This window comes from Dreissena polymorpha, chromosome 3, assembly GCF_020536995.1.
Source record: "Dreissena polymorpha isolate Duluth1 chromosome 3, UMN_Dpol_1.0, whole genome shotgun sequence".
Lineage (NCBI taxonomy): Eukaryota > Metazoa > Mollusca > Bivalvia > Myida > Dreissenidae > Dreissena > Dreissena polymorpha.
The window spans coordinates 111,318,245-111,344,866 of record NC_068357.1 but is presented as its reverse complement, the minus strand read 5'-3'; the positions used below and the strand labels follow the sequence as shown (position 1 = coordinate 111,344,866).

Below are 26,622 nucleotides of genomic sequence, written 5' to 3'. Positions count from 1 at the left end.
TTGAAGATAACAATCTTGTAATCGTGTTTTGAACAGATGTATAAAATTGTATTTTTCAGAACTATGAAATAGATCGTAAGCCAACATAAAGTTAGAAAAATGAAATGTTTTAATAATACTCTTTCAAATACTTTACCAACACACGAGAGTAGTAAAACAGGACGGTAATTACTGCAATCATGTGTATCGCCTTTCTTAAACAAGGTAATTAGATATTGTTTTTCCATAATTTTGGAAATTGACATTAATATAAAGACATATTAAACAATATACTAATGGGAACACATACCGTTTTAGATGTATGTTTTAGCATACTTTTACTAATACCATCGCTGCCAGATGCTTTTCCAAGCTTTAATATATTCAATATATCAAAAATGTCATCACGAATGTTTCTTTTGCAAAATATAAAACCATATCTAACCCTTGAAATGCGTAAGCTCTTCTATAATGGTTATATCTTACCTATATCCGACTACGCATGCGTTACCTGGAGTTCAGCGGCCAAAACGGAAATTAATAGAATAGTCAAAATACAAAAGCGTTGTGGTGCACATATTTTAAATAAAAAGTACAACACTAATTCAAAAACACTATTTAAAATGGTTGACTTTCGAACAGCGTAATCACTATTTCACGTCAGTTATTGTATTTAAGGCATTTCACAATCAAACCCCAACATACATACGTGACCTTTTGACACCTTCACAAAATAATCACTATAACTTGCGATCTTGCGAAAAGGGGGATTTAAAGCTAGTGCGAATACCCAAAACAAACTATTTCAAACAATCGTTTGAATTTTCTAGCAAAACAATTTGGAATTCGTTACCCCAATATATACGTCAAACAAACAATTTAATTACATTTAAGAAAAAATTAAAAGCTTATCTTTCTTCCACACTTTATGAAATAAACTGAACATGCTTCATGTTGTTTTAGTAAATAACATTAGTTTAATGTTTAAATACTGTTCTTGCATAGATGGTTATTGTAGTTTTATGTCTGTCATTTGTTTTAAATTATAATATATATCATTATATGTGCATGCATATGATTCTTTATGTTTTGTTCTTATTGCTCAAGATGATGTATTTGTTGTAAATTGTATCTTGTTAGAAGACCTTGTTGAATATAAGAAATGTATTATATAAATTGCATATAATGTAATTTCATCTGATGTATTTCTTAACAAGTCTATCTTCTTTAAATAAAGATTTTTTTTTTCTAGTTCCTGATTTGGCTTGAATAAGGACAAAGGAGCTGGTTTCTGTTTCCCTTTTTCAACAGCGGAAATGGGACTCGGGTATAAATAATAACAAATATATTGAAAGTTACTAGAATGCATTTTTATATTATAATTATATGTTGTAGGTTTGGTGGATATGAAGTCAGTATTTGAAGTAGAAAATGACGGTAAGGTTAAAAAAAATCCTATACACGCGCGAAATAGAAACATATCGTATCGTAATACTTAAAGAAAATGTGTTCTAGTTATTTTGTTTGATTTAACTAAGAATAGTGTGGGGTTTTTTTTTAAAGCCTTATGTCGAATATGTTTAGCTTGATTAAGGAATTCGCATGTGTTTCTTATTGGCGTCGCACTGGAGTGCGCGACTAGTATGTAATGCATTTTTTTTCTTATGGGTGGAGAAGTTATTTTACGGATCAATGTATATATTTTTGTTTTAAGAATATCTTGCATAGTGGTGATTTTTTGTGTAAATTAGTGTAAATAAGTACTGCATTTGTGCCTATTATATTTATTACAATATACATTGCCAATATTGCAAAGCTAATTTTTTAATTAATAACTGATCACAGGGGAAAGATCACAGGGACTTGACAAATACGCGAAACTTTATGGTTGTGTATAAACACAAGACATAATCAAAATATATTTATTTTGTGTTTTTTCTAACAATAGCGGAAAGCGTTTCGGCTATAAGCGATATCTACGGTAAAGTCCGGAAATAAAACTAATTACACGAAATAAATTTGTATTTTATTATTTAAGAGTTAAACTTGCTTATCTCTTTAAGATTTAATGACTACACAATACAGATATAAGTCAAATTAATTCGTTTCATATAATGTTTGTGTTCATGACGTCACGGTTGTTGACATTTTCTTAGCAAAATGAAAGTGTGAAATAAAAGCGAGCGATTTGCAAAATGGAAAAAGAAGCAAACACCGATCGACAACGTTGTGTACGATAACAATTATTCATTTACCGAGCTCTGCGATGGCGATTCGTGTGAAAATTACTCACGTAAAAGCTATTCGCATTTGCTAAATGGCGTGAAAAGAGTAAGCCGAAGTGGGTGGGAGGATGGAGGAAGATTTATTGACTCGTTGAGCTAGAGGTTTTGCTAAACAAATTACAGTATGGTCAGTTTTGTAATCTGTGTCCCATTCCTTTGACAATATATAACATTGTTGGCGAACTACAAAATGGCCTCAGTGGTTATTTGTTCGTTTTTTGTGAAAACCATGACTGTAGAAAAGTCAACCGTGTTGCTTAGGGGAACGCCATGCTTTGACGTCAATACCAAGCTTGGAACAGGTATGCATGTCTTCATTTTTTAACCTGCCATTTCTATCAATGTTTAATCATTGTACAATTTACATTTATCTTTGGACTTCTTACACATTTTCCGACCAGTGAATATTTGTTTATCGTGTAATATATAAGGAAACATTCCGGTGTCCATCACATTCAGTTTTGAAATTTAGTTTCGCATTTGTGTTGTTAAATCCAATCGATTGCTCATTCATGTTATTTAATAATTTAATGATGATACGAATGGATTCTATGAAAAAACATTGTGACGTCATTATTAAGTACCTACGGCATTATTTCGTTTTCATGTTCTTATCATTTTCAATTGAAATTAATTTTTCTCATAACCAACGATCATATTATGCGTCAAAATGAAACTTAAAGGGGAATTATGATATTACTCAGATTGCTGCTGTGCAGTTGAAGACGGGTTTTAAGTTCTCGACATATGTGAAGACAACAGTGACAATTTCTTCCGTAGCTCAGAAAGTGATTGACATCTCTGTTGATGATCATGGCATAATTCGTGTAAATGGTGGAAGTGTTGATAGTGTATCAATTAAAACTTCTCTACATGATTGTATGATGTGGCTTGCAAAGTTTCCCAGAGCTATTTTTATTGCTCATAATGGGCGCAGGTTTGATTTTCCGGTTTTGGTTAGTGCATTGCAGAACACACACTGTTATGAAACGTTTTGTAATTGTGTAAGCAGTTTTGTTGACTCTTTGCCGGTTTTCAAAAATCGTATCCTGGACAGTCACACAAACAGGAAGATCTAGTGAACGTCTTCTCCAGGCAACCTGCAACGCTCACAGTGCTCCTGATGATGTTAAAGTACTGGGATCTTTACTTAAAACATGTATAATTACTGACAATATTGCCCACATCTTTACTGGTACTGCAATCCATAATTCAGTTTGTTTAAGTCATGAAAAGTCTTAAAGGCAAAGAACATTAGATTGTTAGACGTGCTGTTACATAGAGGAACTCTAAAGCGACCAAACAGCTGAAAACATTGCGGGATATGGACTGGCCTTGTGTCATTTGAAAGCCATATTTTCTAGTTCCGGAGAGGACGACTTTAGGGATACTTTAATTGCTAAAAACAATGAGGGACTACTAAAAGTAACAAACGCAAAAAAAATGTTTTATCTGAAGTGATCCCTAAAATCGGTCAGTTTTTCAGTGCCAAAAGTGACGGAACGAGATAATATGGCTTTCAAATGAAACGTAGCCAGTCAAAATCACGCAATAGCTTTATATTGATACTAAATTATGTACATCTAGTTGTCATTAATCTGGCGGCTTTTATTAAAATATAAGTTGTATGTTATTGTGCTACATGTTTAAAGAAACATGATAACTTATACATCTTTATGCTACGTAATATTGGGACAACTTTGACATTTTGTGGTGAACTGCGCCTGTATTCATATGTTGCCTTTTGTCTTTAGGTGACCTTAAGATTGTATTATTAGCTCGGCTGTTTTCGGGGAAAACTCCGAGGTATTGTCATAGCCTCTTCGTCGTCCGCCGTCCGACGTCCGCCGTCGTGCTAAAACCTTTACATTGGCTCTAAAATTTAAGTGCTTCCACCTACAACTTTGAAACTTCATATGTACATGCACCTTGATGAGTTCTAGGTTATGTAATCAAGTCACTCGTCGCGGTTATGTAATCAAGTCACATTTTACACAACGGTTAGAGTTGCGCCCCTTTAAAAAGTTTTGTTTACTTTCTACGATACGATGTCCAGCAAAAAAATCAATGGCCGAAAATGAATGGCTCGACGATTTCAAAAGATATTTCCAGCGAAAATAAAAGCCACTGGCGATTGGGAACGGCACCACGGATCGTTGGGAACGGTAGATATGGAGATTGGGAAAGGTCCGGTTATAAAATTGGGAATTATCCGGTAGGCTTTGGGAAAGGTACCGTTCCCCGGTACTAGTTGAAAAAGGAAAACAACGCTGAAACAAACACAAATATTTATTTTATTTTTGGAGAACCGTCCAACCATCCCGACCAAGCTATTGCTATCAAACTTGAAATAAAATCTTATTAGATTTTTTTTATGTCTTTACAAATGTTCAATAGATTGTGGAAAATATGTCTGAAATCAGAATCGTCTATAATGTACAACTTTTTGAAAACATAAGCGATCAATATGATTCAATTATGGTCCTCTTCCACTTAGAATATGACTATATTACCCTGACCTTATTGAATATGAACAATGTCCCCATGATGGCTTACGTTATACTGTCAAGCACTCGAATAGTCGAGCGCGCTGTCTTTTTACAGCTCTTGTTAAATCATTTGGCACATTTGTTCACCATCATTGGACGGTGTGTCATGCGAAAGAATTAAGTCGATATCTGCAACGTCAAGGTCACACTTTGAGTTCAAAGGTCAAACATGGCCATAAATAATCTTGTCCGGGCCATAACTATGTCATTCATTGTGGGATTTTAAAATTGAAAATTGAAATCAAGGTGGCCACGACTAAAAATAGATTAAATTTGACACAAGGGGGTGACTAGGAACAATCAGTAACAATGCACATTTGGAATCGTCTCCCTTGTTCAAACTTTTTTTCAAGTTGAAAACCTGGTTTTGCGACAATTTTGTTTCTTGTTTTGTTTTCTTTTACTCGCAAAACTACACGCGTAGCCGTGATTGACACATTTAATTAACCCACAATAAATACCCATCAGTCGAGATATGTATCTGCTTATTTTGATGTTTTGTTAACCAATATCCAAGACTGATTACTCTCAAAAATAAAGTGGTCAGAAATAACAATTGTATCAAGGTTATCATTATTATTAAAATCTGGAACAGTTAGATATAACGTCGTATTTACTCTGTCAGAATTAAATATAATTCGTAGCAATTTACATCATCAACAATGCCACCACCACCATTTGGGCAAGTTTAAATTAAGAAAGCAAATTATTAAACTTGTTTATTTACAAAAGAACAGTCGAATAGTTAAAATCATTAAATATAGTATTTATATAATTATTTCAAAGTTTAATGGTACAGTACGTTAGACAACATAACTAACTAACATTATTTCAGATCATCATACTTAATCACATCCTTATTAGCTCGGCTGTTTTTGGAGAAAACCCGAGGTATTGTCATAGCCTCCTCGTCGTCCGCCGTCCGCAGTCCGGCGTCGCGCTTAAACCTTTACATTGGCTCTAAATTATAGTGCTTCCACCTACAACTTTGAAATTTCATATGTACATGCACCTTGATGAGTTCTACACGCCATACCCATTTTTGGGTCACTAGGTCAAAGGTCAAGGTCACCGTGACCTCTAATATAAAACTTTAACTTTTCCTCTAACAGCATAGTGCTTCCACCTACAACTTTGAAACTTCATTTGTACATGCACCTTGATGAGTTCTACATGCCTCACACATTTTTTGGTCACTAGGTCAAAGGTCAAGGTCACTGAGACCTCCAATATAAAACTTTAACTTTGCTTCTTACATCACAGTGCTTCCACCTACAACTTTGAAACTTCATTTGTACATGCATCTTGATGAGTTTTACACGCCACTCCCATTTTTGAGTCACTAGGTCAAAGGTCAAGGTCACTGTGACCTCTAATATAAAACTTTAACTTTGCCTCTAATATCATAGTGCTTCCACCTACAACTTTGAAACTTCATATGTACATGCACCTTTTTGAGTTCTACACACCACACCCATTTTTTGGTCACTTGGTCAAAGGTCAAGGTCACTGTGACCTCTTATATAAAACTTTTACTTTGCCTCTTACATCACAGTACTTCCACCTACAACTTTGAAACTTCATATGTAGATGCACCTTGATGGGTTTTATATGCCACACTAGGTCAAAGGTCAAGGTCACTGTGACCTCTAAAAAAGTATGACAAGCTTTCGCAGCCGAGCGTGGCACCCGTTATGCGGTGCTCTTGTTAATGTATTATTATATAAATATTAATTTAAAGTTAGCTATATTTCTTCACATGTAATGGTTTATAACTGTAGCTTTTAATAAGCAACTAGAAAACCCCCAAAAAGAAGTGATATACAAATTTATACTTAAATTTCTTGCGTGAAAATGAATTGGGGTAGGCATACTCAAAATAAAATTTCTTGAGATAGGAACGTTAAAACTTCCTGAAATTCATTCAGTGTGTAGAAAATATGTTGTGTTAAATAAATATGTACAATATATGCATTTTATCACACTACAAGTGACATAAAACGTAATTATAGTTTATTGTCACGGAACCATTTGTTGTCGTATTTTCCATTTTATCCAGATAAGTGCATATATTATTGGACATCTCTTTCAATTACACATTTTTAATTTTGTATCTACTAATAAAATCAGTCGAGTACGTTTATTAAGTTAATTGTCAAAATATATGTATATCCCGTTACAAAAACTATATATTTTGGATATAGGGTAAATCCATAGAAAACGCCCAACCGAGTCAAGGGGTAGGTGTTTTCATACAAGTATAAACAGTTAACCGGCTGGTAAAAAGTTTTAAAATTTTACAATTGGTTGTGATATACAATTTACTATGTGGAAATAATAACAAAGAGTGTTTCTGGAAAGTACCCATTAGGCTCCCACTACCTTAATATATTAGTAAGAAGGTGATTTTTTAAGCGGTTCGGTTGTGTAGTGGTTACACGCTGGCTTCACATGTGAAATGACCAAGGTTCAAGCCCAAGTAGAATCAAATTATTTTATTTGTGTTCCATGTCAACTTTTTGTTTTGATGTAGACATTTTAGTTTAAATAAATATGCTGTTTTATTGTAACCATTTTTTGTTTTTATTATGCGCATGGAATATATTTGTGAGCGAGTGTGGGGGGGGGGGTTCGTAAACACATTAAAACCTTCTTTGTTCAACTATCCTAGCAACCACCTAGCGTCTAATAAAGGCGCTATAGAGCGCAAAGCGCGAAACGTATTACTAATTGTAATAATGAGTCTTGATAAAGGAAGCAGCCGCTTATCAATGTAGAGCACCATCACAGCACCCCGGTCTCATTACTATCAAGTCCTCCTACAGGTTTTTTTAAAGAACCACATAAAGAAGGCCACAGGCCTGACCCGTATCTTGCCAGTGGTATGGACCCTTTGGTATGGACCTTTAACCCCGCTCACTATCCAGCGTTTAAACTTCCGAGTTAACATTTAAACCGACTATTAATAGCTTATTAATATCTTAGTTGGAAGGTGATTTTTCAAGCGGTTCCGTAGTGTAGTGGTTACACGCTCGTTTCACATGTGAGAGGCCCAAGGTTTGAGCCCCAGTAGAATGAAATTATTTTATTTGTGTTCTATGTTAACTTTTTGTTTTGATGTAGACATTTTAGTTTAAATAAATATTCTGTTTTATTGTAACCAGTTTTTGTTTTTATTATGCCCATGAAATATATGTGTGTGAGGATGGGGGGGGGGGGGGGGGTTCGTAAACACATTAAATCTTTTACAGTTTTTTCATATCAATGAGTTATCAACCCCTATCGAAAATGAGCAACGTAAGAATAAGTTCAGAATCATCTCCACTTGAAGTTGAGAAAAATATGAAGTTACGCTTACAAGATGAAGCAGATTTTTTAAAACCTACACAGTTCTGTTCCATTAAAGAAAATTGCTCACGGATGCCAGTAAAAAAGGAAACCAATGTAAATAAAATGAATTATGAAATATTTGGGGGTTACAACACAAAATCATAGATAATGGTTATTTGGGGTTATAACACAACATCATAGATAATGGTTATTTTGGGGTTATAACACACAATCATAGATAATAGTTAGACCAGTATCTTTTTTTATTTTGTTTAATATAATCGGCCAATATATTAATATTTACAGTAGAAAAAAACGGTCCATGTAACTTCATTGACTGCCTTTTACCCTGAAATTCCCGACGCCCTTTGATGCTTTGCATCAATACTTATCTTGTTCCTTATTTAAATAAGTAATCAGTGAGCGCTTGTTGTTTGTGCAGAATTCAATGTTAACATTTCGTTTTGATTATAATTACTGCCAAAATAGCCTTCTGCGTGCTGTCTAACATTATATAGAGTAAGTTAGAAACTAGGTAATTTGATCAACTCAACTAGGTTGCTATGCCATCTTGAACACAGTGCTTAAGGACAAATGCCACGCTTAAGGGTTTTTTAATCTCAAAACATTGAACTGCTTCAAAACGGGTTAACTATACTGGATATTGCGGGGGAAAAACATAATTAATGTTACGAAAAACACGCGTTACCAATCTATGGGCAACTGGTTAGTCCTAGTGAATATGCAACTTTCGTATAGACATATGTTAATTACCATGTTGCTTAAATATTACGTGGCCCTATTTGTATTTCTTCCAAAAATTACTGTGCTTTAAGCTCATCAATGTGTTTTCCACAAAACTGATATTTTGAGTCAGCATTCAAATAATCGTTAAGAGACGTTTGATTATAAGAAAGCGCAACATAACGCAAACATTCATTTATGATTATTTGAGCATGCAGGTTAATTTAAATGAAAATGCATTTAGTCGATTCATGCAAATCGTGTGTAATCAATTGTTGAATTTACATTAAAATCAAAGATAACATAAAGGCAAACGAAACATATGTATTCATTAAATGGAATTAAATATAAGGTGTTCATGCATATTTGCTCTTATTGTCACACACTAATTTTTAAATGTTAATGTTCGATTTAACTCAAGCATAATGAATTTTGTTTCAGGTTAACAGCAATATTGACTAGCGAATATTTCAAACAGGCTGTTCGATTTTGAAAAACATTTGGCATACATGTATGTCACTTAACAAATATGAACAATAAAATAAAGATAATACTCTCGAAATGTTGATTGAGAAATAGTGTGTCTAAACGCAAATACTCGTATATAGTATGTTTTGTGCAATGCTGAGCAATGCTCAACACGCGTGGCGTCATGTGGGTGTTATACAGATGACTAAGTCCAAATGTCACCAACAAGACCCACTTAAGTGTGTCTGATTTTTGTTTTTAGCGATCATAACACAAATGTAGGATAGATTGGTACAAAGTATTGTTATCTGCGTATACTTGTCCTTCTTATCATTACCATTAGCAAAAGTTATTACAAACAAACCATCATCGCCATTATCACAGCCGTCATCATATGGATCTTCACAACCATCAACTCATCTTCGTTGTCTATGTACCATAGTATTCATGGATGCATTTTCAAATGTGTATGGGCTTTGACCTATTGAAAGCGAATTTTACTAGTGCATCTGTTATATTAATGAAGATGATTATGACAATAATGATAATGATGATGATATGACGATGATTGAGATTCTGTTGATAAGGATGATGACATAAATATGATGCCGCTGACTATTAAAAAACAAAATCTCGTTTTGGGTAAACATGATGTTGAGTCGGCATCAAACTAGGTTATTAGCTTGCACTTGTTTCAAATAAACTTACTACTCGCTCAAAATTTGAACATCGAACCGTTGAATCCAAGCAACGAACATTGTGTAAAACTCAGAATGCTGCATTATTCATTCTTTATTTTCAGAAATAATCCCTTGAGGCCTTTTTATGTCCCCCGCCACTATAGTGGGGGACATATTGTTTTTGCCCTGTCTGTTGGTTTGTTGGTTCGTTGCTTTGTTTGTTTGTGCAAACTTTAACATTTGCCATAACTTTTGCAATTTTGAAGATAGAAACTTCAGATTTGGCATGCATCTGTATCTCATGGAGCTGCACATCTTGAGTGGAAGAAGGTCAAGGTCATCCTTCAAGGTGAAATATATGGGTCAAAATCACTCATTTAATATACATTTTTGCAATATTAAAGATAGCAACTTGATATTTGGCATGCATGTGTATCTCATGTAGCTTCACATTTTGAGTGGTGAAAGATCAATGTCAAGGTTATCCTTCAAGGTCTAAGGTCAAATATATGGCTTCAAAGCGGCGCAGTATGGGACATTGTGTTTCTGACAAACACATCTCTTGTTGGATGATAAAATTTATGTTTAAACATTTAAATGAAAGTTTATAAACGTGTATGAGGTTAATTGGAAAAGTCTTTCTCGCATCTCAAGAATTAAACATTTTGCGTCCCAAGTTTTTTTAACTTGTACGTCACGGGCTGCAGCACCTGTCGAAACTCATTCGATCATTCTAATACAAGTAATAACGGTCAGCTACGATTTAAAAATACGCTGTACACAGAGACTATCCGAATTCGTTTTCGTTTTTATTCAACTGCATTTAAGCAGCAAAACTTGTCCTTGACAAGTGCTTTTAACGTTTTGTATTACTTACTGTATCATTAAATAGTATTCATGCTTCATATATTAACAGTTTATATTAACATTCTATGCTTGCCTAAAGGCATCAACCTTATCACTGCCGACATGCAGGAGGCGAATTACTTTTTCGTTGATCTTTCTGTACATGTACTGCGTTATTGTATTACAGGTAATCAAAAAGAAAAGTTCGCCGTAATGTAATGGATATGGTGTCCGCCTAGCGACCGGGGAGGTCAAGGGTTCGAACCACACCATGGGAGCGTTCTTTAGATCTCCCCCAAAGACACCAAGTACTGGTTCTAGGCCCAGGAAACGGACTTGAGAGCGTTTATCTAATCCTTAGGCTTTCGACGCAATCGAGCTAAAATAAATAGGTTTACAATAAAAAGAAACTGTACGTTCTGGAGCAAATTATTATACATGGAGACAAATAAGACTTCTTTTGTCGAAACAATGCTATTGGCGTGCGAGCCGATTTTGCTGTTCATCAAAGAGATGGTTTTTATAAGATAAGTTGAAATAAAAGAATATGCTAGATTTGCGAATTGCCAAACAAAATACGCACATTTGAACGAACGGCGGGTACTCACATGTGTATATGCGCGTAATGCATGCGTTTACATATGTGCCTACACGAGTGTGCATTGAATGTGTGTGCATGTGTGTGTTGTTGGCGTATGTCGATTATGCAAGTGTGCATTCCGAAGCTGCGTTGTGCAAGGAATAGGATTGTGCAGGTTGTGAATCAGCATCAATGAATATTTCATTTTTAAAAGTATTTAATTTTTGATGAGATAGCTTTGAAATATGGACTTTAATTTTAACCGGGCGATTTATAAGGTAATCGGAGGACCCGGATTAAACCCTTTTGTTTAGTTGGTTAACCTATTACGGCCACACGATAATCGCATGTTTGCATGCGCGTGTATGCATGCTTGTATATATGTTTGTACAAGAGTGTGCGGTGAATGTGTGTGCATGTGAGAGTTGGTTGCGTATGTCGATTATGCAAGTGTGCACTCCGAAGCTGCGTTGTGCTAGGAATTGGATTGTGCGGGTCGTAAACCAGCATCATTGAATATTTCATTTTAAAGTTATTAATATTTTAATGAGAAAGCTTTGAATTACTGATTTTAAACTTTCACTTGGCGAGGTTATAAGGTGTTCGGAGTACCCGGAGAAAGCCCAATTAGTCTAGTATGATGACCGACTACTAAACCCATCGGGTGGGGTTGTAAAAAGTCAGCCTACTAGGTCAGAAGCGAGTGTACACATCACTCCTGTGGCTGAATAGCCGCGTGATACCCAAAACTGTCATCATAAAGTAATATAAAACTTATGCGAATTGAACAGTTTAGCACCACGTAATGTTAAATGAGAAATTACGCATTTTTGGCACGTAATGCAAAATGACAGAATACTAGGTACAGTCTGTTTAACAATCAAGAGATGCTAAATAGATAAATTGGTAGAAAATAGGAGATCACTATCCTTAAGTCGTCGATTTATCATTTAAAACGGGCCGCATTAATGTTTTGTATTCATCGGAATCATGATCTTCACTCACGGCTTGCGCCGATTATATAACGATATCAATTTTCTGCTTGAAGATTTAGCAAAATACATTTTTGTCCGCACGGCATATTATGCGTCTTTGTCTATAACATATGCAGTTTTCTTTGGGTTCTTCGCTACATTGATGCAATTCCGAAAATGTATTAATCAGTCCATAAATTGCCAATTACACGCATTTAAATAAAACTCGCTAATTGTAACTAAATGTGTAACAGTTTAAGGAGCTAAACAGGTTCAAAATATATAATTATTTGACTATGGAATTCGCAATAAAATATTTTTGAAAACTTTCACAAAAATAAAAATCTTTGTAAATGAATAGTTGTGATGCACGTTATGATGTAAGTTTTCTTGTCCAATATTGCATTAGTCATTGTCTCAATGGTATCATGAATGCATATGCACTTTAAATAAATAACCTTATTTATCTATATTTATATTTTTGCTATTTCTCTCATTGACGTACACGACAGCGTGAGTCTGAAAAATATATATGCACTATGTTATACACATGCGAAAATCTCAGACATTGATAAACTTAATGCGAATATATTTCTTCCGAGATTATAAGATACGTATACTTGAGGCAAACGCAGTGTTCTATAACATAATGCCTGAAAGTGTTTTGAATTCTGCTCAGTTATTGATAAGCATCACATAAGATGTAGAAGCGGACAGACGCGTGTGTGTATAACGAATTTTATGAGGTCTTTCCGCGCATCCGACTGCATTATGTTATGACCCGCTGTGTGTCCTTACACTCATAATTTATTCACTAACTAGACTCACGAAAAATGGGACGAATTTTTAATAATACATTTTTTTTATTAATTATGTAATGCTGACAGATATTTAGTTGTGGTGTATTCTTTTTCTGTGGGTTGAAGCCGGAAAAACCGGGGGAAACGCCACCTTTCCTTAATGGCGGTCACGAACCAAACTAACATTCGCTTTTAGTGGGACTTAAATCCGGGTTTCCGAGGATAACAACTGGGACGGATAAAACAGCGAAAGATATTCGGGGAGATCATTCTATTGGGTTTATACCAATCAAGTTTCTCGGTTGTCTTTTCGGTTACACTTGCTTGATCGTTCTATTGGTTTGTGTTTGTCTTGTAATTTTGTATTAGGAAAGATAAGTTACGAACAATATACCACGTCCATTAATGCTTTCAAGTAACAGCTGCGGACTGTTTCATTTTAAAATGTGCGCTTGACCTGCGGTGATTGCATGTTTTTAGGCAGCGAGCAACATGGGGCTTAAAAAGATTACAATAAGCATGCTTTTGATTTGACGATAATCGAATGTGGCGGTAAACTACTTTTACAAGAACCTTACATTCAGAAAGTATGTCAGTTATTCTGTCGGTCGGGGTCGGTCTGACGAGAAATCAATCCCGGTGGGTCGTTGTGTCTTTGGGTTGTTGCGTCGTTGGGTCGATCAGTCAGTAGGTCAGTCAGTCTGCCCCAACATCGCAAAAGCTAAATATATGAAACAACAAAATACATACACATTTCAACAGCCTGTATTAAAAACTATATCATAGTCATAATGCTATCGTAAGTTACCTTGGTTCGTATAACTGAAACATTTCATTACTTGGTATTCCATGTCTCTGTAAAAATTTCCCGTGAGCGACCGGAAGTCAACTGCGACCCAAACGACAGTATGGCTCTATTTATACTAGTTCAACATTGCGGACGAAAAACATTATCGCAGACATTTACGGAAAATAATTTTTATTAAAATAAATCATTCTCATTTCATCACAACGAACACATTACTAATAAGCTTAGAAAATATCGATTACCATTAACATAAGTATAGAAATTCGTACTCATTTTACTTTATAAGAAATAAATAAAAATAATAAAAGCGAAAGGCAAGATCATAGCAATATCTCTTGATAATTGAAATTTGAACAACTGTGTTAATAATGAACGAGCTTTGTGACTGATATAAAGTATAAGTACTGAGCGTTACCTCGAATAGCGGGGTTCTTTTTGTCCTGACAGACATGAGAAAACTAACCGGTTTTGCAAGTTTTTTTTGTGTATGGCTATTTATAAATAGCGTACGATATCAGTTCTATCGGATCGTCAACATGTCAATATCGTTCAATTAAAATTGAAGAACAAATCAGTTTAATTATCAATATTGCAGATGAAAAGTTGAAGTTCTGTTTGGCAGAGTACAAGGCTTCGATGAAGCATGATATGGAGAGAATAGTAATTGCTATATACTTGGTGCAAACAAGAACAGACAGTATGGTGAAGAAATATATTTCTTCATTTGAACATTTCAAAATATACTGCGAAAAAAATTCAATAGTCCACATGCCAGCCTTACCTATATCAGTAGTAATGTGCATTACTCATATGTATGTATGTATGTATGTATGTATGTATGTATGTATGTATGTATGTATGTATGTATGTATGTATGTATGTATGTATGTATGTATGTATGTATGTATGTATGTATGTATGTATGTATGTATGTATGTATGTATGTATGTATGTATGTATGTATGTATGTATGTATGTATGAATGTATGTATGTACGTATGTACGTATGTACGTATGTACGTATGTACGTTTGTACGTATGTACGTATGTACGTACGTACGTACGGACGGACGGACGGACGGACGGACGGACGGACGGACGGACGGGCGGGCGGGCGGACGGGCGGACGGACGGACGCACGCACGCACGCACGCACGCACGCACGCACGCACGCACGCACGTAGGTAGTTAGGTAGGTATGTGCGTACGTATGTATGCATGCATGTATACTAGTACTACATGCGTACATCTGTTTGCATCAAAGTAACCTTAAACACAGTGTAAAACTTCCAATTTTTTAACACAGAACAAAGGTATGTCTACAAATATGTATCATCTTGCATGGATTTTAAAATGGATAAAATACAAAACGTCAAGGTGTTGTCCTTAAATACGGTTATGTGGATGGATTAAGTTCATGAGATAAACTTCAAAAACAGATTGTTTACAAAAAATAATCTTTTTTAACTTATGTATCAATATTGCAACACACACATAGTAATTCAAAGCGTTAGTAATACGCTTAAAGAATCAGGATTGCTATTTGAACACAAGTGATACTCACTAAATATAATTGAGAAAATAAATCATACGGATGTATTTTCAAATAAAAAAATGATTACTTAGTTATCTATCATTATTCGTTTAAAACCATTTGCATAGACATGTGCATTTAATGTTATTTGATATATATTATATAGTGTCCAATGCTTTTTTTTACACCGAGGGGTTAAGTGTTAAGTGTTAAACTTTGTCACAATACAATCAAATTAATATAATACACATGCTAGTGACAAACACACAATCACGGTAATGATTTACCCAAAGATGCAAAACTGCTTGCATTGGCAAATTACAGGTTAAGTGTTTCGCTCTAAGGTTTACCAAACTGTAACCGATGTGCGTATGTATTGCTTCTCGCAAGCAATCTAAATAAATAAAAACTTTGTATAGTGCTCTTTTAAATGTGAGATTATTATTCCATAATTGTTGAACAGTCGAAATTAAAAATCAGATGGCTGTGACAATCTATATCATCATCTTACTGTGCATACACCCATATATCTGTCTGTACAGCTGTACTTACAAAATTAATAAATCTTGCAAGATTACGGATTTAATTGATAGAAATCTCTTTCCTCTTTTGCTCATTGTCAAATGTCAATTTTGGCTTTTCAATTCAGACAGTCATATAAACTTAAACAGTACATTGTACAGACTGGAATGTTATGTGAATAATGCATAATGAAGGGAGCGCCGGACATGCCATAAATTTTTATATATCGACGGCAAACAGGCAGCCTATGAACGGACTTCTTTGCTCTTATGTCTTTTGTAATTTAACACACACAGTCTAGTACAAAATACTATGTCCGTTATTGTTTAGCTGCAGAGGCGACAAGGCTGTCAGTCCCACTAGGGACAGAAGGTTCTCAGTTGAGTCTGACGTGTGAGTACTCAGAAGGCACAGTCTCATATTTTTACTGAACATTTAAGGTGCTCTTATATCAGTGTTCTCCATAAAAATAGAGTAGCCTGCTTTATTATTTGATTAGCCGGTGATTAAGCGCGCGGCTTTTTGCGTGCTCGAGCAGCGTACTGGCGAGTCGGGAAGGTTTGGGAGGGGTGTCTTCCTCCTGTCAGGGAGGTTTGGGGGACCTCCCCCTATAAAATGTTAAAATTTAAGGAGTGAAATGGTGCAATCTGGCACATTCAATAAAGCTTTTAAGATTGAAGTTAAACAACATTTTTCATAGAATATAAAATATTCATTTGAAATCTCTCAAACTGAAAAAAGCACATTTAAATTGCAACTGTTTTTAAATTTCAATAATCTGAATAAAAGTCTAGCTCTAGCTCAAGGGCTACGAGGGCAAGCTGATATTCGGCCTCAATAATATTTCAATTTGAACACTGAAGTATTCACTGTAAAATGAATAGATGAGTTTAAGGAAAAATACAGTGATCAAGAACAGTAACTGATTATTTCCATATATTTTATTCTCTACAGCAATACTCCAACACTATATAACTAATTGATCCTTGAAATATAAATAGATTACACAGGTGCCATGTTTTACAAATATTATTCTACTCTCTAAAACAAATGTTGTCATACAAGCAAACACATTTCGGCGTGGATTTGGCACTACTGTGACAAGCTCTTGTTGAAGAAATTTTTTGGTAAAAAGCGTATTTTATTTTGGGAAGGGTGTGAAAACAGGCTCAGCAGGTTGGTTGATCTATAATAAAACTGCAATGTTTTGACAAAAGTGATGAACAGTGCTAATGTAACTCTTTGCCCATAAAAAATGTACTGAATCTCAGTATTGTGTAAATAAATACATTCTTATGATTATAAAAGTTTACGAAAGTTTACGAGTATGTAATGGAGTCTAGTACATAATACTATCTCTGTTCATGTTTAGCTGCAGAGGCGACACGGCTGTCAGTTCCACTAGGGACAGAAGGTTCTCAGTTAAGTCTGACGTGTGAGTACTCAGAAGGCACAGTCTTATATTTTAACTGGTTCAAACGTTCAAACAGTACTACTCAATCATATACTAATGTTGGGTATATATTAAGTGAATCATGTGAGCCTTTTGATCCTGCTCCTCCGTTTAAACCCAATGCCACACTGTACAACTACACCTGTCCCAGTGCATCCACTCAGACTATGGTGGTAAGGATTGTGACTTCGGGTAACCATGGAGAGATATGGAGATGTTCAGCGATCCTATCAGCGAATTACACGACGATAACCAGCAATAGTGTTACTATCAGCGTGCAAGGTAAGATAGTTTTGCATATCAAACTTGATTGTAATATATAATTATGTGCACTAGTTTTATGCAATTATGACTGTAATAATGTTACAAATAGCATACTAGGTTAGATGATGTTTGTATACGTAACTATATAAATATATATATATATATATATATATATATATATATATATATATATATTATGTTCAAAAGGTTAATGCTATTATCACTGCAATAATGTGACCATCAGGGTACAAGATTACATAATGCTTGTATATGTAATTATCCGCATAAATGATTGTTATAAATAGGTATGAGCAAGAGATTTTATGCTTATATGACGGCAATCATTTTAAAAGCAGCACACAATGTTCAATATGGGACTTAAAATTATGATCTCAAACTTTTTTTTGTAAATCTAAAGGTTATTGTAGGGTAACTCTCATTAAAAACAACATAAATATAATTATTAAACACAGATGCTGTATTAAAACGTGAAATATGTGCATGTGTTACTCGTAGGGTTTACATCAATATAAACAGATACTTATTGTGTAAACTAAAAAAGGTAATATAAGGTGAATAAGGAGATACAACTTTGTAAAATTTACAATGCACATATCACATTATAATTATTTTGCATATGTTGGTAACTTGTTGTAAAGTCATTTCATTTGATTGAACGCACAGTCTGCTGTAACGATCGTTCCAGTCAATTTGTGTACTTTTCACTTTCTAAAATATATTATAAATAAGCAACTACATTTCCCGTATGCATGGCTGCTCATATATATCCTGCTTAGTTGTATTGTTGCTGATTTCATACATGTAAACTTATTTGTTTCATAAGCTCAAAATCATTTGTATACATATTTGTTTACAGTCCCAGTAACTAACGTTGCCCTCAGTCCTTCAACTGATGTCACAACACTCAACGTGTCTCAGCAAGCCACCTTCGAATGCACCGTTCCACGTTCACTACCCAGTGCGACAATAGTATGGTACAAGAACAGTTCAGGGGTGATCAGTGCCCTTATTCCTTCCAACAGTTACAGTTACTCTTCCAACCCTGATCGGACTGTAATGACTACTAATAGATACACGTTAAGTCCCAGCAAGACAGACAGTGGAGTGGGGATGTATTGTATTGCGAGCAGTGGAGGAGCCAGCACTACGTCACGACAGACAATGCTTAACGTTCAGTGTAAGTTCAATGGTTAGTTTAACTGTCTCGTGTAAGCAAAGGAGCTTACAACTGTACTGATAACACTTTATTGTCAGTGTAAGTTCTATAGCACTATATTAATATTAATATTGTATGTCTTGTCATGGCAAACATTGTAAGTGCTAAATCACAAGTATTAGTTCAATAGACAATCAAACCTCGTTATTTCAAGGTTGACCGGTCTTCAAATTGGGGAAAAAACGAGTCGCAATATCAATGATTTGGGAAAAATTTGAGTCGCAAAATTGATGAATTGGGAATCTTTAAAATGTATTTTATCTATCATTAGGGGCTATATTCTGCATTACAAAGCATGTTAAGCTCTAGGTTTTAACAGAAAAACTACTAGTGATGATATTTTGACAATCACATCATGTCATGTGAAAATTGTGTTATTGCCACTTCAGTAGGAATGTGCCTGTCAATGAAAAAAATAACTTCTAGTGATAGGCATAATCACTGAGGTTGCATAAAAAATAATATTAATAATTTTGTTTAAGCCCTTAAAAGTCCCACAAGCCCTGCAATGTTTTATGTGAGTTATATTAAAAACTTAAAACACAAAACAACAACAATAGAACATTAAGTTGGACTGGTTTGAAATCTTTCAACAATAGACAGTGAGAAAAGCCACACATAACCAAAATGTGTTTTTAAAATGGAATGCTTAAACAACAATTTTAAAAGGTTAGTCTTATATATTGTTTTGATTTTTTCAAATCATGAAATAAGATATTAAGATTATCTGCCATAAAATGCTAATGTACCGGTATATGTTGTAAATAACTATAGTATTTTACACACATGTCTCATTAATTTTTTATTTTAAGCTCGGCTGTTTTCGGAAAAAACCCAATGTATTGTCACAGCCAGCTCGTCGCCCGACGTCCGCGTTGTGCTAAAACCTTTACATTTTGTTAAGGTTTTGAACATTGGCTCTTAAATCAAAGTGCTTCAATCTACAACTTTGAAACTTCACATGTAGCTGCACCTTGATGAGCTATACATGTCACACCCATTTTTGGGTCGCTAGGTCAAAGTTCAAGGTCACTGTGACCTCTGAAAGTAATTAAAAACATTCTGACAAGCTTTCATTTATTAAAAACTGCACCCGCAGCCGAGCGTGGCACCCGTTATGCGGTGCTCTTGTATGTTAAACTTGTATTTTTTTACATCCGTATCCGAAAAGTTTCTGACCGGATTTGGCACTTAAAAAACTATACAAAGATCTTATGTAATATGAGCATTTAATTCAATATGTTTTTTTTCAATGTTAACAAAAATAAGTGTTGAGAAAGTTTATTGATGTAAGGAAGACTGGTCTTTTCGATGGAATTCTTTCACGGGAAAAATTGATCACTCGTCGCGGTTATGTAATCAAGTCACATTTTACTCAACGGTTAGAGTTGCGCCCCTTTGAAAAGTTTTGTTTACTTTCTACGCAACGATGTCCAGCAAAAAAATCAATGGCCGAGAATGAATGGCTCGACGATTTCAAAAGATATTTCCAGCGAAAATAAAAGCCACTGGCGATTGGGAACGGCACCAAGGATCGTTGGGAACGGTAGATATGGAGATTGGGAAAGGTCCGGTTATAAAATTGGGAATCAACAGGTAGGCTTTGGAAAAGGTACCGTTCCCCGGTACTAGTTGAAGAAGGAAAAAAAACACGCTGAAACAAACACAAATATTTATTTTATTTTTGAAGAACCGTCCAACCATCCCGACCCAGCTATTGCTATCAAACTTGAAATAAAATCGTATTAGTTTTTTTTTTTATGTCTTTACAAATGTTCAATGGTTTGTGGAAAATATGTCTGAAATCAGAATCGTCTATAATGTACAACTTGTTGAAAACATAAGCGATCAATATGATTCAATTATGGTCCTCTTCCACTTAGAATATGACTATATTACCCTGACCTATTGAATATGAACAATGTCCCCATGATGGCTTACGTTATACTGTCAAGCACTCGAATAGTCGAGCGCGCTGTCTTTTTACAGCTCTTGTTAAATCATTTGGCACATTTGTTCACCATCATTGGACGGTGTGTTATGCGAAAGAATTACGTCCATATCTGCAACGTCAAGGTCACACTTTGAGTTCAAAGGTCAAAAATGGCCATAAATAATCTTGTCCGGGCCATAACTATGTCATTCATTGTGGGATGTTAACATTATTCGGTACATTTGTTCACAGTCATTGGACGGTGTGTCATGCAAAAGAATTACGTCGACATCTCCAAGGTAAAGGTTACCACGACTATAGATTGAATTTGACACAAGGGGGGTAACTAGTAACAATCAGTAACAATGCACACTGTGCATTGTCTCCCTTTATCAATTTATTTCCAAATTGAAATCAAGGTGGCCACGACTAAAATAGATTGAATTTGACACAAGGGGGTGACTAGGAACAATCAGTAACAATGCACATTTTGAATCGTCTCCCTTGTTCAGACTTTTTTTTCAAGTTGAAAACCTGGTTTTGCGACAATTTTGTCCCTTGTTTTGTTTTGTTTTACTCGCAAAACTACACGCGTAGCCGTGATTGACACATTTAATTAACCCACAATAAATACCCATCAGTCGAGATATGTATCTGCTTATTTTGATGTTTTGTTAACCAATATCCAAGACTGATTACTCTCAAAAATAAAGTGGTCAGAAATAACAATTGTATCAAGGTTATCATTATTATTAAAATCTGGAACAGTTAGATATAACGTCGTATTTACTCTATCAGAATTAAATATAATTCGTAGTAATTTACATCATCAACAATGCCACCACCACCATTTGAGGCAAGTTTTAAGAAAATTAAGAAAGCAAATTATTAAACTTATTTATTTACAAAAGAACAGTCGAATAGTTAAAATCATTAAATATAGTATTAATGTAATTATTTCAAAGTTTAATGGTACAGTACGTTAGAAAACATAACTAACTAACATTATTTCAGATCATCATACTTAATCACATCCTTATTAGCTCGGCTGTTTTTGGAGAAAACCCGAGGTATTGTCAAAGCCTCGTCGTCGTCCGCCGTCCGCAGTCCGGCGTCGCGCTTAAACCTTTACATTGGCTCTAAAATTAAAGTGCTTTCACCTACAACTTTGAAACTTCATATGTACATGCACCTTGATGAGTTCTACACACCACGCCCATTTTTTGGTCACTAGGTCAAGGTCAAGGTCATTGTGACCTCTAAGAAAATATAAAAAAGATAAATTCTGTCCAGTTTCGCAGCCGAGCGTGGCAACCGTTATGTAATGCTCTTGTTTATTGAATATTCTTCGATGAATTAATTCCTATTGTAATGGTAAAACGTGAAAATTAACATTGTTAATTTGTATAGTTTTTATATCTTTTTACCCATATAAATAAATTGTGCAATACATTTGTATCAAGAAACTGATGTTTCCCCTTGTGTTATCAACAAAAGCAATCTTCTTTTTTTGTTTTTAGCTCACCTGAGCACAATGTGCTCATGTTGAGCTTTTGTGATCGCCTTTTGTCTGTTGTCTGTCTTGTGTGGTGTGTTGTGCGAGGTCAACATCTGCCTTGTTAACACTGTAGAGGTCACATGTATGGTCCGATCTTCATGAAATTTGGTAAATGATATCTTGGGAAAGTTAGAAAATGGTTCTGGTTGATTGAAAAACATGGCCGCCAGAGGGCGGGGCATTTTTTTGCTATATGACTATAGTAAAACCTTGTTAACACTCTAGAAGCAACATTTATTGTCTGGTCATCATGAAACTTGGTCAGAAGATTTTTCGCAATAATATCTTGCACAAGTTTGAAAACGTTTCCAGTTTCTTGAAAAACATGGCCGCCAAGGGGCAGGGCATTTTCCCTTCTATGGCTTTATATGGCTATAGTAAAACCTTGTTAACACTCTAGAGGCCACATTTATTGTCTGATCTGCATGAAACTTGGTCAGAACATTTATCCGAATGGTATCTTTGAAAAGTTTGAAAATATTTTCTGTTGGTTGAAAAACACGGTCGACAGGGGGCGGGGCAATTTTCCTTATCTGGCTATAATAAAAACTCGTTAACACTCTATAAGTCACATTTATAGTCCAATTTTCATGAAACTCGGTCAGACCATTCATTCTAATGATTTCTTGGATGAGATCGAAAATGGTTCAGGTTTGTTAAAAATAACATGGCCGCCAGGGTGCGGGGCATTTTTCCTGATATGGCTTAAGTAAAACCCTGTTTACACTCTAAAGGCCTCATTTATTGTCTGATCATGATGAAACTTGGTCAGAAGATTCATCCCAATGATATCTTGTACGAGTTTGAAAATGATTCAAGATTGTTGAAAAACATGGCCACCAGGGGGGCGGGGCATTTTTCCTAATATGGCTTAAGTCAAAAATTGTTAACACCCTTAAAGTCACATTTATTGTCCAATCTTCATGAAACTTGGTCAGAAGATTTGCCCAATGATATCATTATAAGATATAAAGTAAAATTGAAAACAACAACATCGTTGATGTTTTTTCCTGTCTGAATAAGATAATGGCGGGGCATTTTTTCTTATATTGCTCAGGCATTTCCCCAGGATTTTGTTTAGGCACAGCTTCAAGGCAGTCCGGAAGGGTAATGGTGCGGCAGAGGGCTGGCCTCCTTCGCGCGAAATTTTTTAAAAAACTTTTGGGTGGAGCATATAGTCGCCGCTTCGTCTGGCCGTCCGTGTTTCCGTCCGTCCGTGCATAATTTTTGTCCGGGCTATTTCTCAACAACTAATGACCGGAATTCAATGAAACTTTATGGGAAGCTTCACTACCAAGAGGAGATGTGCATATTATCAGCGGGTTCTGGTCGGATGATTTTTCACAGAGTTATGGCCCTTTGACATTTCCATTAACTGTACATATAGTACAATTCTTGGCGGGCTATTTCTCAGCAATTAATGACCGGAATTCAATTAAACTTTATTGGAAGCTTCACTACCAAGAGGAGATGTGCATATCATCAGCCGGTTCTTGTCGGATGATTTTTCACAGAGTTATGGCCCTTTGAAATTTTCCATTGTACATATAGTGCAATTCATGTCCGAGCTTTTTCTCAGCAACTAATGACCGGAATTCAAAGAAACTTTATGGGAAGCTTCACTACCAAGAGGAGATTTGCATATTATCAGCCGGTTCTCGTCGGATGATTTTTCACAGAGTTATGGCCATTTGAAATTTTCCATTGTCCATATAATGCAATTCTTGTCCGAGCTTTTTCTCAGCAACCCATAACAGGAATTCAATGAAACTTTATGGGAAGCTTCACTACCAAGAGGAGATATGCATATTATCAGCCGGTTATGGTCGGAAGATTTTTTTTACAGAGTTATTGTCATTTGAAATTTTCTATAAACTGTACATATAGTGCAATTCTTGTCCGGGCTATTTCTCCCCAACTTCTGACTGGAATACAATGAAGTTTTATGGGAAGCTTAACTACCTTGAGGAGATGCGCATGTTATTAGTGGGTGCTGGTTAGATGATTTATTTAGAGAGTTATGGCCCTTTGAAATGTTTAAGTTGCTAAACCATCCATTATATTATTTTGTCTAAAGTTATGCCCCTCAAGACGTTTCCTTTAAAGGGATCTTTTCACGCTTTGGTAAATTGACAAAATTGAAAAAAGTTGTTTCAGATTCGTAAGTTTTCGTTTTAGTTATGATATTTGTGAGGGAACAGTAATACTGAACATTAACCATGCTCTAATATAGCCATTATATGCATCTTTTGACGATTTTAAAACCTAAAAATTATAAAGCGTTGCAACGCGAAACGATTGAATAATTTGGAGAGTTCTGTTTTTGTCGTTAAATTTTGTGAAACTACGAAGATTGCTTATATAAGGTATAAAATACGACTGAACTGTGTACACGGCGGAATAGCTCAGTAGGCTAAAGCGTTTTTACTTCAGGACTCTGGCAGGACTCCAGGGGTCACTGGTTCGAAACCTGCTCCGGGCAATGTTCTTTTCCTTTTTTTAATTTTTTTCTTGATTTTTTTACTGGAGCTTTTATGATCCAATGTTTACATTTATCAATATAAAGCATTTAATGAATAAGTTAAAAAAATGCCAAAATCTGTGAAAAGGCCCCTTTAATCTGAATATATAGTGCAATATTTGACAAAAATAACCTTTGTGGAGCATCACCCGTCTCCGACGGTTTCTTGTTTTTAAATGTTCTAAATCAAAATGTACACTACTTTGAAGCTACTTAAACACAACATTTTCTTTTATTATTTATTTATTTTTCCTCAATTTATTTCATTAAAGCCATATATTATAACATTAAATAACATGTTCTACATGTTAATAAAGTTTCTTTAAGATATGCCTTGAAATGTAATTATATATTTAATATCGAATTATGCACCCGGTAGGGTGGCATATGGCATTTTAACTGTCTGTCTGTCCGACGTCTGTCCGAAAACTTCAACATTGGCCATAATTTTTGCAATATTGAAGATAGCGACTTGATATTTGGCATGCATGTGTAGTTCATGGAGCTGTACATTTTGAGTGTTGAAAGGTCAAAGGTAAAAAAAGCAACAAGCTTTAAAGGGAGATAACTTCTATTTATCATTTGGCAGGTACAGATAATTTTTACAAGGGAAGTAATATTTTTTAAAGAGATATAATACAAAAAAAAAACAATCAATCAAAGCGGCGCAGTAGGGGCATTGTGATTCTGACAAACACATCTCTTTTCTTTAAAACAGCAAAACAAATGTTTAATAAACTGTTTCAATTACTTTTCAAATTTATTATTCACTTGCGATTTTATGTTGTGTTGTTTTTGCTACAAACTTTTTTTATAATTTCTTAAAGTAATTATATTCTTACCTCCTCCTTACCACTCTCTGAGAAGGATTCATAAGAAGTCCTGACAAATAAATTAGTATTTGAATATTTTTCTGACACAGGGACTGGTCGTTTCTTAGATCTTTTCATTCTATCATGCACAAACACTTAAGAAAAAAAAATGTTGCAAGTATATAGCATATTTCGTTAATATTTAAGTAATTATTGGATGTGAATACATGAAATGTTGATCCTCTTAATTTAAAGTACATCTGTTGTGAAAACAGTGTGAACACATTTTAAGTGGGCAGGAGCAATGGGGCGTTTGATTCCAATTTATAGTAATCATAACTTAAATTACGCACAGCCGCAATAAAGGCCTGTTACTGTTATTTTTTGCTGGACTATTATATATGAAATATATATAGTGGAGCTATCTTACTAACCCCGGCGTCTGCGTTAGCGTGAGCGTTAGCATGAGCGTGTAAATGTTAAAGTTTGCGAACCACCTCAAATATTTTCCTTTTAAATATTGCCTTTATATTTTGCATACTTATTAACCAACATGACCCCAATCTATAAACTAGAGCAGACAACTGTATCAAGCATTTTGTAAGAAGTATGGCCCTTTTTCACTTTGAATGTGCATATTTTTTATAAATCTATGTTGAAGTTTGCGTACCGCTTCACATTGTTTTAGCTCGACTATTATATATGAAATATATATAGTGGAGCTATCCTTCTCACCCCTGCGTCA

General features: G+C 35.0%; 1 protein-coding gene across 10 annotated transcripts in view; it reads left to right on the top strand.

Moving 5' to 3' along the window:
- Positions 1 to 26,622, top strand: part of LOC127871026 (hemicentin-1-like) — a 71,742-nt gene that overhangs the window by 17,089 nt on the left and 28,031 nt on the right. For 8 of the 10 annotated variants that reach the window (XR_008045046.1, XR_008045047.1, XM_052413635.1 and 5 more), the window contains exons 2-4: positions 1,375 to 1,416; positions 17,472 to 17,834; positions 18,694 to 19,014. Coding sequence is in view for 8 of the 10 variants with exons in the window: in XM_052413635.1 (XP_052269595.1) it covers positions 1,375 to 1,416; positions 17,472 to 17,834; positions 18,694 to 19,014 (726 nt within the window). In the remaining 2 variants the exon portion in view is untranslated. Of the gene's footprint in view, positions 1 to 1,231; positions 1,307 to 1,374; positions 1,417 to 17,471; positions 17,835 to 18,693; positions 19,015 to 26,622 lie in introns of all 10 variants that reach the window. The other 2 variants (XM_052413643.1, XM_052413636.1) reach the window with 2 other exon arrangements.